This window comes from Watersipora subatra, chromosome 11 (genome assembly GCF_963576615.1).
Source record: "Watersipora subatra chromosome 11, tzWatSuba1.1, whole genome shotgun sequence".
Lineage (NCBI taxonomy): Eukaryota > Metazoa > Bryozoa > Gymnolaemata > Cheilostomatida > Watersiporidae > Watersipora > Watersipora subatra.
Window position 1 is genome coordinate 26,884,836 of NC_088718.1, and position 14,377 is coordinate 26,899,212.

Genomic DNA, 14,377 nt, shown 5'->3' on the forward strand with positions numbered 1-14,377 from the left:
AGCTCTAATCCAGTGCGATGTGGATTTTTCATTGCTAGAATTTAAATGCTATAAATGGGTATACACCCAACACATGACAGACTTTGGGATTTATATATTATATAAGAGACTGGTTATAAAACAGGGGAGAAAGACATGAATGTCAAAATTATAATAACTGGATGGTTCTAATACTGTGTATGGTTTAGATTATAGTCTATGGACCTAGGATTATTGAGACTGTACCATTGACATGGCAATATCTAGCTGGTAGGGATAAGTCTTGTATGAATACTACAACATCATGTGACCCTGTTGAATAAGGGGCAATTAAAACCTAAATGGTTGTCTGACTCTAAGGCCTTTTATATATTACCAACCCATCTCACTATCAAGCTGTTTACGCAAAGTCGCGCATACAGAATAATTCCAAACCGATTATGTGAGAAGAGTTGAAAGAATGCTTCAGCATGTCCAAAAAAGCACATGAATGGCAGAATGAGATAAACAAGAGGCATCTTTATATTTGACACTAGACAAGAGCTCAGGTAATATAAGTGTGTGGTCAGTCCGGTAGGTCTCACAGTTAAGATGTATATATACTTTGAAACCATTAGACATATAAGACTATAAATATGCTGATACGCTTTTTGCCGAAATCCCTCTCACAACACCTGAAAGAGATACGATGATCGTGTGATCTTTCTCATTTTAACATTCTTCGTGTGTCATAAATGCTTGATAATACATGAGTGAAACGAAAATTTGTGAAAAGCGAAAGTGAAAATTTATTGTGCATTTTAATGTTTAATATAATATTTACTATAAACTTTACCTCATTATATGTATAAAACTATATAATGACATATAAGTTTAGCTCGTTAGCCATGGTTCTTAAGTCTGATAATGATGTTAAAGGACGAAGTAAAAAATGATTTCCATGGAAACGAAGCTAGACATAAATAAGTAAATTGGTAGAATAACTATAGTTACGAAGGTTACTATACTATTTTGTTAATAAGTGTAATATGTACAGTACATATATAAAACCTTGATTCTTTCAACCAGAAAATGTTTGCATTAGATATTTACTAAGGGTTTCTATACCCCTCTATATAAAATTTTAACTTTACGATGCCAACACTGGAATTAATTAATAACATATGGCGGGGGTCCAATAACAGATGGCGGGGTCCAATAACGTATGGCGGGGGTACAATAACGTATGGCGGGGGTCCAATAACGTATGGCGGGGGTCCAATAACATATGGCGGGGGTCCAATAACATATGGCCGGGGTCCAATAACGTATGGCGGGGGTCCAATAATGTATGGCGGGGGTCCAATAACGTATGGTGGGGGTCCAATAACGTATGGCAGGGGTCCAATAACTTATGGCGGGGGTCCAATAACGTATGGCGGGGGTCCACTGGATCTGTGAATATTGAGCTGATTGAATTAATTTTAGCTAAATGATAAAAAGCTCCTCACCCACAAATTTGAACAGAACTGCTTTCCGTGACAACGTCAAATAGAATGAACAATCATGAGGAGTGAGCTCTATCACAGCCATGCAGGGGCCACTATGGTCATTAGGCATCGCCATCACGAGGTGAGTGCCAATTCCTTCAAGTTGAGGATGAGGGCAAATAAATGAATTTATCTTTGGCCCTAAAACATAAATAGATGAATATCAATGATAAATTGAAGGTATCTACTAGATACAGAACAAACTAGTACAATAAAAGATCAACAAACCTTTCTCATAGACCCCATTTACAAAATTGCTGATAAGCTCAGAACCAGGAGCAAATGCTAGAAGACGACCAAGTGTGATCGGTCCAACCATCCGAGGATAGGCACTTAGTAGAGAAGAGCTAAGCGTGAAAGTTTGTAAGAATTTATTGAACGAGTTCTCCAGTTCCTCTGAAATAACAACAGAGAATATCGATGATGCCAATCAGAGATTAAACAGAGACAGTTTCAATGTGAAAATCGTAATGAAGGAGGAAGTAAGAAAAGTATGAGCAGTTACAACCAGACACCGATTTACTGAAACCATCATGTGTGAGGTTGGTATGCCATCCCTTCATTTGTACTACATATATTGTATAAACATGATAGAAATGAACACTACTCCATCGCCTGCCATATACTATCAGATAACAAAACAAACAACAAATTACTTTCTTGTTATCCAAATTCATATTAAACAATTTAAAATTACTGTTTAGGCCTTAGTCATTGCTTTTAACTTCGGTAACTTGTGTTGCATGAGACTTTAGTAATCTACAACCAGTTGTCTCATCATTCAAGTACATCTTGATGCGTATATATCTAAGAGGATAGAACTACCTGAGTCAACAAATTCATCCTTGTCCTCTCCAATAGCCTTCTGATTTTTGAAAATGATTCTATCTGTCATTTCAGAGATCTCTGACCACGAGTACATGCCAAACAAACCAGTGAGACCTTCAATGTCCCCAAACACCTGTGGATACAAGGCAAGTTTCCGAGCATAATCTATATACGTATATATATATATAAATCACAGTGTTTGTCTCAGGTTGGTTATCCAGTTATAACTATTAAAACCTAGAAATGAAAACTCTGCAACACACTGGATTTGAACTCAGAACCTGTAAGTCTACAGACAGGCGCGTCTAATCACTACGGCAAGCTGTCCTTTCCATACTATAGTATTACTGCTCACATACTTATGCAAAAGCTGCTCATACTAATGCAGATTACAGCATAAGCAGCAAGCCTGAAGCAATGTCAAGCGTAACGTCCAACCATTTGTAAGTAATTAAAGGTTATAAGCTAGCGGGCTTCAGACGGCTCTTATTATTATAGTAAGTTACTAGCATAGGTTACTGGCTTTAATTACCCAAATTCAATAGGTAAAGAAATTAAGCTATTGGCAACTAAATTTAGCAATTAATGCTAAATCTTCTGCACAAAAAACATTTTTATTACCCGCGCAACCCTGGACATTCACATAGTTTCTTACACTTCTTGCACTTTCTAACAACCCTAGCAGAAGCTTAACTGCATCATGATAATATCATAATATAACTGCTGTTTTTATCAAAAATAAAAAAAACCAAAATAACGCATAATAATAGAACCAATAGCGAATTACCATAGATGTGAAACAACTACCGACTTACAATAACTACAAGTGTTTGTAAGTATATTCTGGAGAATATGGTAAGAACTTGACTAGATTGGAACTGCTAAAGAAAGCCATCAGTAACGTGAAACTATTTCTTAAGGTGTGCATCTGGAAATAATTTACATTGACTTCAAAGAAATTTACAGCAATAACACAGATGTTAACACCGTGAATTCATGCTAACATCATGCGTTAACACAGATGTTAATGCATCATGTTAACACAGACAGCTAGTGACAGATTAAAGATACCAGTAGTAATAATAATTCTATTTAGAACCAAAAAGAGGTAAGTACTATTTTACTGGGAGTACAAAAAACCAGCAAACCATAGGAGCTTTACAACAGAAGACAACATAAAAATATTTGAGTGGCACTACCGAAGCTACACAAGAAAGGTTACATGGTAAATCAGCAGACATGAGACTTATTATCACAGGGCCAGGCACCACCAACATAACAGAGAAGAGTATAAATTACAAAAAAACAATATATTTTTAGAGTGGAATATGTGGTGAGAAACAAAACTTTTTCCTTTACAATGTGCTAGGTGAATGCCCAACATTTCGCAAGTGATAAAAAAGTTGTTGCACAGAAAATTTGTTTGCAGTCAACACACTTACTTCTTATTTTACACATTCGCTCAAGATTTAAAGCAACTTATAAACAGGGGCAGATAATCTAATTGGCATTGGCTAAGTTTTTTTACCCAATAAATTTGAGTAACTTAAGCTAGTCTAAATCTTTAATATAATATGAGCCGTGTCTGAAGGTAGGGTTAGGAGAAAAGATTGCGCCATGATCTCTCATGCAATCATGATCTTTAAATGTGCTAAATGAATTAGTCATTGAAGATTGGCAGATGTAACAAGTACATGTATGATGATTTCTCAGGCATTGTAAGGGCTATTGCCAATGTGGGATTTGTCAGTAGATCGGGAGAAAATTGAGATCAGGGAGCCACAATGGCTAACCACACGCTAGAGCACCTAACAATTGAAAAGATAACGAGCATAAGAGAGGGGCTCAGGAAAATGAGAGAGCAACTACCAAATTTCAGACAGATAGACAAAAGTAACTTAATTAAGGAGATAAGAAAGAAGAATGATATAGCAGAGTACTTCCCAATAAGCAACCAGACGAATCTGAATGGCACATTCTTTGCAACGGCAGTCGTTGTGATGGGAAATAGTACAGAAGAAAGAAACAGCCTGGAAATCTAAGCTGAAGAAGTAAATAAAAGAACTAAAACAAGATATCAGTAGACTAGAAGAAGCAAAGAGCAGAAATTTTGGTGGCAGAAGAGAAAGATGGAAAAGAAATTTTACATCAATAAGAAGGGATACCAACAAGTTATTGAGGAACTAAAACAGAGGCTAACAGAAACAGCAATGATAATAAACAGATATGAAGATAGAGTACAACAATATCATCAGAACAGATTGTTTGCGAACAACCAGAAGGGATATAGCCTTAGCAGATCTCAATCTGATAAGATTAACCACTTGCTATACATAGACAACTTGAAACTATTTGGCAAGACAAAGGATGATCTAGAATCTCCGGTGCAGACGCCAAGGAAGACACCAGAATGCTGATTAAAGTAGAAAAGTGTGCTTCATTAGTGATAAAAGGAGGAAAAGTGAAGAAGACAATGGTGTACGGTTGCCTGATGGAAAGATGATGAAAGACCTAAAATAAAATGGATACTAATACTTGGAAATTTTAGAATCGAAACTACTGGGTACTAGAGTCGAAACTAATTGGAGGGAATATAATCAAAGCCATCAACACACAGGCGGTGGCTATTCTCAGATACACTGGTGGCATGCTAAGTTCATTTACATAAAGAACAAAATAGGAATACAACAGACTGTTGAAGGCACTCATACATAAAGAACAACAGCGAAAAGGAGAACAGCAGAGAAAACAAGGGAATAAAAAAGATTGGTCTGAAAAGGCTCCGCAGGGACAATACCCAAAAATGATAAAGAATTGTGGAAGAAATAATTGTTACAAGTGGATAAAGAATGATTTATAAAAAAAGGAACTGAAAGACTAACAACAGCAGCACAAGACCAAGCGATACCTACAAGATGGTCAGTAAAAATCAATATAGAAAAGCAAGAAGGAACACCAAAATGCAGTAGGTGTAACGAGAGAGACAAAACTATAGTTCTCAGCCTGAGTGTGAAAAACTTGCTTGGTCTGAATATAAGAAGAGACACGATAAGGTTGCATAGCCTTCACATTGGAACTTATGTTGTATGAACTACCACATGGAAAGAACTGGTATGACCATCTAGCAGAAAAAAGTGTAGAGACCAACAGGGGAAAAGTACCGCGGGATTTCACCGTACAAACAGACCAGATAATACAGACAAGGTGACCCGACATATTGATGCTAGATAAAGAAATACATCATGAGTGGTCAGAAGATATTGCGGCGCCTGGTGATGAGAGAGTGGAGGAGGAAGCAAGAGAAAAAGAGATAAGTACCAGGAACCGGCTAGAGTGAAACGGAAACTGTGGAAGACGCCGGTGAGTGTGATACCCGTTGTGATTGTAGCACCGGGGATGGCGGCAAATTTAGGAGAGTAATTAGGAAGTTGGACATGGGAAGGAAGAAGATAGAGAGAGCAGTTTTTTGCTCTGTTGGGATCCGCAAGAATGTTATGAAAAGTACTGGATATCAGAAGGAAGGTGACCTTACTGAATACCATTATACTAGTACTAGACAGAGAGCTGAGAAAAATCAACCATAATAATAATAATTATTGTTATTATTCTAATGATAGTGACAGGAACAGTCACTATTATTTAGTCACAAAGGAATCTTCTTAAAATCACCATAAGAGCAAGTAGAATTTTAACCATCACCAGTAGAAAAAGTAGGTACAGTGTAGTTCATTAATAAGACAGAATGTTTCCATCACATTCCAAAAACAAGATGCTTTTGAATATACTAACTGAGTATCAGGAACCGGCTAGACAGAAAGGAAAACTGTGGAAGAGGCCAGTGAGTGTGCTACCTGTTATGATCGTAGCACTGGTGGCAAATCTAAGAGAAGAATTAGAGAAGTTGGACATGGGAAGGAAGGAGATAGAGAGAGCAGTCTTTTGCTCTGTTGGGATTCACAAGGATGTTATGAAAAGTAGTACTGGATATCTGAAGGAAGGTGACCTTACTGAATACCATTATACTAGTACTAGACAGAGCTGAAAAAAATCAACCATAATAATAATAAAAGTGACAGGAATAGTCTAGGGATCTTCTCAATATCATCATAAGAGCAAGGAGAATTTTAACCATCACCAGTAGAAAAAGTAGGTACAGTGTAGTTTATTAATAAGATAAATGTGTTCTTGTGCATCTTGTTCTTAGAATGTGTTTTCATCACATTCCAAGAACAAGATGCATTTAAATATATTAACTGACTGTTTCGCTGAAGATGCAATAAGAGAAGCCTTAACTTTTTCACTCGTTTTGAGTGAAAAAGCGGGATTTTTTTTTCGTTCTGACAGAAATAATTCAATCTCAAAATTTTTTGGCAAACTGATCATCCAATATCCCAAATTTGTTGTGGAAAAATTTTGTCAACTCAGTGATCTATGATCAATGTTTCGTATAAGTACTAAGGTAAGCCTTCATAAAGGTTCTCTGGCTGAATGATCGATATACATGAGCGATTATAAAGGCTTCAGGTAGTAACAGAGTTAAACAGCAAAGATGGCCAAATCACTGCTAATGTATTTAAACTACCTCTTGGAGGAAATCTGGGGTTCTGTTCAACTTGAGGAACAGATTTGGCAGCTGTCCCAACTTTCTTAGGTTAGGCTTTTTGTTCTCCAAAATATTGGGCATTGCGGGCACGTATCTATCCTCCTCTGACTCGGGTGACTCTAGCTTTAGTTTCTTCATCAGTTTATCAGTGTAAGTAAAGGGCTTTTTCTTTCCGGCCCATTTACCTGCAACCAAAAAACACCCGACAATGAGAAGTTGTCTTGCACCTCTTCTTCCCTATCATCATGATTCACAGTGCCATTTGAGTTAAAAACTGGTGATAGGAGAAGGAAGGTTATTACTGTAGAGACAAATCAGAGTCACAGTACAGAACTCACGATAGTACAGAACACACACTAGTACAGAACTCACGCTAGTACAGAACTAGCACTAGTACAGAACTCACACTAGTAGAAAACTCCTATTAGTACAGAACTCACACTAGTACAGAACTCACACTAGTACATAACTCACAATAGTAGAGAACTCACACTAGTACAGAACTTACACTAGTACAGAACTCACACTAGTACAGAACTCACACTAGTACAGAACTCAAACTAGTACAGAACTCACACTAGTACAGAACTTACACTAGTAGAGAACTCACACTAGTAGAGAACTCACAGTAGTACAGAACGCACACTAGTAGAGAACTCACACTAGTACAGAACTCACAATAGTAGAGAACTCACACTAGAGCAGAACTCACAATTGTACAGAACTCACACTAGTAGAGAACATACACTAGTACAGAATGCACAATAGTACAGAACATAAACTAGTACATAATGCACACTAGTAGAGAATGCACATTCGTACAGAAGAAGTATTAGCACTGAACAAAGACTGGCGCAGAATAACAATTGGTAAGGAAACCAAAAAACCAAATAAAACATCAGTCCATTGACATGCAGTGCATCTCGCTATAGGACAGGATAAACATATCCTGCACTGGTGTGATACAAACAAGTAAAAGCGAAGGTCACTTGAATCTTACAGTGTATCGCCAAAATGGTGTACCTGACAAGTAGCCTACCATTGACACCCTTCGCATATTACAAAGTTCGATGAGAGTTGGTCAAATACAGAATTAACAGCTGGTGCTATAAAATGAAAGTGATTAAGACTGAGACAAACCAGACTAGCACAGAATATATACTAGTAGAGAAATATGGAGAGCAAGGAATGATGGATACTCCAGGGTGAAACTTTAAACTTTGCTCATTGACTGTGTACCAAACGTAGGTAGTGTGGTGCTGCTTTAGCGGGCTTCATACAAACGTTTTTTATTAGTGAGTAGTTGATTAATTAGCTTATCAGATCTGTACTTGAACAAAAGGAATCGATCATCTACTTAGATTGAACCGACAGAAAATATGTTTACAGCTCCATCCAGATAATAGTTTCGTTTTGCAAAGACTTCATATTTCTTATTGCAGTTTTTTCTCCGCCCTGTCCGGCCATATCAAATGCATTACAGATACGGAGGTTTCGCAAAGTGTAGATCAATGGACTGACTACTGATGATTATTTATTGAACAATAGTACTAGTGACAGTGATAACAGATATTGGCAACAGTATTCTATTGCAGTATAGTAAAATCAATAACTAGTGTAACCTTGAACATGCTCGTCTTGTTACTCATAGCAGCAGATGAAAACATTTGTGACCATTTTATAGCATCAGCTGATGCCAAATTTTAAGACGACTGGTTTGGTATCGAAAGGTTTTTCATAGACCTTGTGATTCAAAACCCATGACAACTTATATGCTCTATTGTCAAATATAAGGTTTGATTGAATATTGACTTGCTTCAATAAAAACGCATTTGATAGCAAAAGATAACGCACCGCAGGTCACTATCGAACAAAATAATTATACAAGTCCAGCTCTTGTTCGATAACAAAAAACCACAAATGAAACGCGTGTAAACCCTGCAACATACAGCGACAACACCCTACCAGTAAAGTAGTCTACCATTGACTCCCTCAGCAGGTTACAGAGGTGAGAAGCTTGTATCTTGTACGCTTCAACTGGAGGTTCGTCTTTGAACATGGTGTCACCAACCTCAACAAATTGCCTGTGGTACCATGCGATCACCTGTAAAAAAATAATGTTTAGGTTTTCCATTTTAAATTAAAAGTTTTCGGAATGAATACAAGTTGTCTTTGGCTACCATGACATCAAATGTAAAAAGATAGAGTCACAAACACAGAGTTGTGTTTGCACTTCAGACACCATAATTTCTGAAAACATAAGGTTTAAAACGATCATATTAAATAGTAGTTTCCTTCCCCTAACCTTTCCTCCATTGGCCTCACGGGTAACCATGTAGTCTTTCACAGAGTTCCGGATGCGGGCCCAGAGAACGGCAGGAAAGCGTCGGAGTGGTGGTACGTGGTACTGGAAGACATCGTTAAGCACTTCGTCATCCAGAGAGATGAGGTCTATCAGCTCATTCTCAGTAAGGCCGAGGTTGGAGAGGTGGAGATAGGCAAACAGTCTATGTACAAGCAAGTCTCCTATAATAATAAAATATTAATAAGATATACAAGTCTGTGTACCAACAGGTCTACTATAACAGTAAACTATTAATAATATATACAAGTCTGTGTACCAGCAGGTCTACTATAACAGTAATCTATTAATAAGATATACAAGTCTATATACCAGCAGGTGTACTATAACAGTAATCTATTAATAAGATATACAAGTCTATATACCAGCAGGTCTACTATAACAGTAATCTATTAATAAGATATACAAGTCTATATACCAGCAGGTCTACTATAACAGTAAACTATTAATAAGATATACAAGTCTATATACCAGCAGGTCTACTATAACAGTAATCTATTAATAAGATATACAAGTCTATATACCAGCAGGTCTACTATAACAGTAAACTATTAATAAGATATACAAGTCTATATACCAGCAGGTCTACTATAACAGTAAACTATTAATAAGATATACAAGTCTGTATACCAGCAGGTCTACTATAACAATAAACTATTAATAAGATATACAAGTCTGTATACCAGCAGGTCTACTACAACAGTAAACTATTAATAAGATATACAAGTCTGTGTACCAGCAGGTCTACTATAACAGTAATCTATTAATAAGATATACAAGTCTATATACCAGCAGGTCTACTATAACAGTAATCTATTAATAAGATATACAAGTCTATATACCAGCAGGTCTACTATAACAGTAAACTATTAATAAGATATACAAGTCTATATACCAGCAGGTCTACTATAACAGTAAACTATTAATAAGATATACAAGTCTGTGTACCAACAGGTCTACTATAACAGTAAACTATTAATAAGATATACAAGTCTATATACCGGCAGGTCTACTATAACAGTAAACTATTAATAAGATATAAAAATCTGTGTACCAGCAGGTCTACTATAGCAGTAAACTATTAATAAGATATACAAGTCTGTATACCAGCAGGTCTACTATAACAGTAATCTATTAATAAGATATACAAGTCTATTTACCAGCAGGTCTACTATAACAGTAAACTATTAATAAGATATACAAGTCTATATACCAGCAGGTCTACTATAACAGTAAACTATTAATAAGATATACAAATCTGTGTACCAGCAGGTCTACTATAACAGTAAACTATTAATAAGATATACAAGTCTGTATACCAGCAGGTCTACTATAACAGTAAACTATTAATAAGATATACAAGTCTGTGTACCAACAGGTCTACTATAACAGTGAACTATTAATAAGATATACAAGTCTGTATACAAGCAGGTCTACTATAACAGTAAACTATTAATAAGATATACAAGTCTGTATACCAGCAGGTCTACTATAACAGTAAACTATTAATAAGATATACAAGTCTGTATACCAGCAGGTCTACTATAACAGTAAACTATTAATAAGATATACAAGTCTGTATACCAGCAGGTCTACTATAACAGTAAACTATTAATAAGATATACAAATCTGTGTACCAGCAGGTCTATTATAACAGTAAACTATTAATAAGATATACTAGTCTGTGTACCAGCAGATCTACTATAACAGTGAACTATTAATAAGATGAATTAGTCTGCGTATCAGTAGTGAATGCAATAATGCAGTAATCTAATAACCATAAGAACAACAAATTGAGATACACAAATTTGCTAAATCTGAGCAGATATGCTAATACAAAAATGCAAGTTGCTTTAGAGTAAAAAACTTGAACTGGTCAATCGCTGTAATCATGCAAGTGCAATGTTCAATTCTTTGAAAAAATTAGCAAGCTATGTATAACAGTAGTCCACCGATGTAGATGTATTTCGTGAAGCAAATACTGTAACAAAAGTAAAAGAACAGTTGATATGCTGTTAATTGTAAAAATAAACACAGAGTTGATATCATGTTACTAGTAGATATAAACAAAGTTGATATCATGCCACTAGTAGCTATAAACATATAATTTATATCATGTTACTAGTAGATATAAACATAGAGTTGATATCATATCACTAGTATGTATAAACATAGAGTTGTTATCATGTTACTAGTAGATATAAACATAGAGTTGTTACCATGTTACTAGTAGATATAAACATAGAGTTGATATCATGTTACTAGTAGATATAAACATAGAGTTGATACCATGTTACTAGTAGATATAAACAGAGTTGATATCATGTTGCCGGTGGGTATGAACATGAAATTATTATTCCGTTAATAATAGATCTACTTGTCCCATAATTTCTCAATTCTAGCAAGGTCAATGTGAAAAACTACAAAACAACATAAGTAGGAATTTATCGATGAAACAACATTTCAGCTTCAATCTTGGTGAAAGGATGATACCAAAAAGTATTTACCATTCTTTTTCTTGAGCTCATTGTAGATATAATGAATACACTGAACAGGAGAATTTATCTTGAGCAGTAAATCCTTCAGCATGATATCATCCATGTAGGACCTTATCCTAATGATGACATCAAAGATTAACTTGATGTAAAGAGGACTTGTATTAGCATCTGTCTCAAACCTACAATAACAGCGTTAAAAAACTTTTACAGCAAAGAAACATAGAAAATCCAAATAATTTTGACTGGTTGACCAGTTTGATTGAAAAAGGTCAGACAATCGTTTTATCAGAATCCATCTTTATAATGTATCCAATTGTATCGTATCACTTGTTTGGTAAAACAATGAGAAATGAAAGTCACCTTTCAGAGAGTATTGTAAACTGTTCCTCAGTCATTTGCCTTTCACAAGACCTCAACCAATCCTTCACCAGTTTCAGGGCAAGTTGGGTGTCTAGAATTTTTACCTGCACATCATAAAACAAGGAGTACAATTGCAAAAAACCATTACCGAAATTCCGTCATCTAATGAACTATATGCTGTAAAAAACATGACATAATTCCCAATCTGAGCATCTCTTCAACAAAACAGAAATAAAAGTAGTTTTGCACTTTGAAAGTAGACTTTCTTACTTCAACATACTGCTTGTCACTGTAATGCCTGTTCTTGAGCAAGTTGAGAATGTTGTGGTCTTCAGGCAATGTTGAAACTATTAGTTTAACATTACTGGGTAGTTGATCAGGCAGCCATTCCAGTGTGTGTGCCTGAAACATAGAAGGAAAGGTAGTGTAAATAATAAGTCAAACGTTTAAAAGTTGTTTTTTGCAAGCTCATGAAAAATACAGACTATTTAGAGTAATATCAGAATAACATAGTACCTACAGCAGGACCAAAATAACAGACGAACAAGAGTAATATCAGACTAACAAATAACCTAAAGTAGTATCAGAATAACCAAACAACCAAAAGTAGTATCTGAATAACAGACACCATAGAATAGTATCAGAATAACAGAGAACATAGTAGTATCAGAATAACAGACGACATAGAGTAGTATCAGAATAACAGACAACATGGAGTAGTATCAGAATAACAGACAACATAGAATAGTATCAGAATAACAGACAACATATAGTAGTATCAAAATAATAGACAACATAGAGTAGTATCAGAATAACAGACAACATGGAGTAGTATCAGAATAACAGACAACATAGAGTAGTATCAGAATAACAGACAACATAGAGTAGTATCAGAATAACAGACAACATAGAGTAGTATCAGAATAACAGACAACATAGAATGGTATCAGAATAACAGACAACATAGAGTAGTATCAGAATAACAGACAACATAGAGTAGTATCAGAATAACAGACGACATAGAGTAGTACCAGAATAACAGACGACATAGAGTAGTATCAGAATAACAGACAACATAGCGTAGTATCAGAATAACAGACAACATAGAGTAGTATCAGAATAACAGACAACATAGAGTAGTATCAGAATAACAGACAACATAGAGTAGTATCAGAATAACAGACAACATAGAGTAGTGTCAGAATAACAGACAACATGAGTAGTATCAGAATAACAGACAACATAGAGTTGATAAGTTAATACATAATGAAACATAGTAAGTAAAAATCCTGCAACAAAGATAACAATCACAGCAAAAAAAATAAACTTAATTCAAGAGTCACCCAAATGATCTCTGTAAAGAAATTCTGAGAACTTACAAGTGTTAAGAAAATTCAACTGTTGTACACATGACCAGCCAAATTACGATTCTTCCGTGCAGTTTCATCACACTATGAAAATTTGGAAGTAACATTTGAAGTATTTGACCACAACATCTAACAAAAACAAACTAACAGGATATTCTACTAGTACTAAACAAATGCATCTGACAGTCACATACAATTAATAAAACTACAGGATTAGATTACAGTCAACAAAAATCGGTCATCGGGTCTCTTTCAAACAGTATGAAAATATTTTCGGCAAACTGAATTTCGGCATTTCTGTTATGTCAACGTACGTAATAAGCACACCGACTGCCAAAAGGGAACTTGGGCACAAATATTTTTGAATTTGTATGGTGAAATAAAATTCGTATGAGGTGACAACCTCACCATGTTCAACTTTATAAGGTGAAAAAATCATATATCAGAGTAATCGTATCCTGAAGGTACACTGTAGAGGATTAGATTACAGTTAACATTATAGCGAGTATACAAAGACTTTAGTTATATTCTTGATACCTCTCCGTAAGCAGAAAGCTGGTCAAGTGAGTCAAGAAATATCACAACTCTGTAGTTCTTAGGAATAGAGATGAGGGTAAGGATGAGTTTCTGCATCGGGTCCTTTGTCTGTGGTACCACAAACCTGCCGTGACAACATGACATGAGAGAGACCTACCCACTTCTAATCACTGATTATAATTCAGGTAAAAACTGAGCTATTCGTCAGAAATCGGTTCTTGTGATTCTTTGGCAGCAAACGCAGTCAGCTAAGAAATTCAGTTCTGCCATACAGTAACATAAAAGTGTGGTGGCGAGAAATACTAGGGCCCAGA

At 35.6% G+C, this 14,377-nt stretch overlaps 1 protein-coding gene across 1 annotated transcript in view; it reads right to left on the reverse strand.

Moving 5' to 3' along the window:
* Positions 1-14,159, reverse strand: part of LOC137407925 (uncharacterized) — a 55,441-nt gene extending 41,282 nt beyond the window's left edge. Inside the window, exons 1-10 of the mRNA XM_068094309.1 lie at positions 14,064-14,159; positions 12,430-12,561; positions 12,160-12,263; positions 11,809-11,978; positions 9,245-9,465; positions 8,905-9,043; positions 6,919-7,124; positions 2,334-2,469; positions 1,737-1,904; positions 1,470-1,649 (exon numbers count right to left, since the gene is read on the reverse strand). Of these exons, the coding sequence (XP_067950410.1) occupies positions 1,470-1,649; positions 1,737-1,904; positions 2,334-2,469; positions 6,919-7,124; positions 8,905-9,043; positions 9,245-9,465; positions 11,809-11,978; positions 12,160-12,263; positions 12,430-12,561; positions 14,064-14,159 (1,552 nt within the window). The remainder of the gene's footprint in view (positions 1-1,469; positions 1,650-1,736; positions 1,905-2,333; positions 2,470-6,918; positions 7,125-8,904; positions 9,044-9,244; positions 9,466-11,808; positions 11,979-12,159; positions 12,264-12,429; positions 12,562-14,063) is intronic.
* Positions 14,160-14,377: the final 218 nt, after the last annotated feature.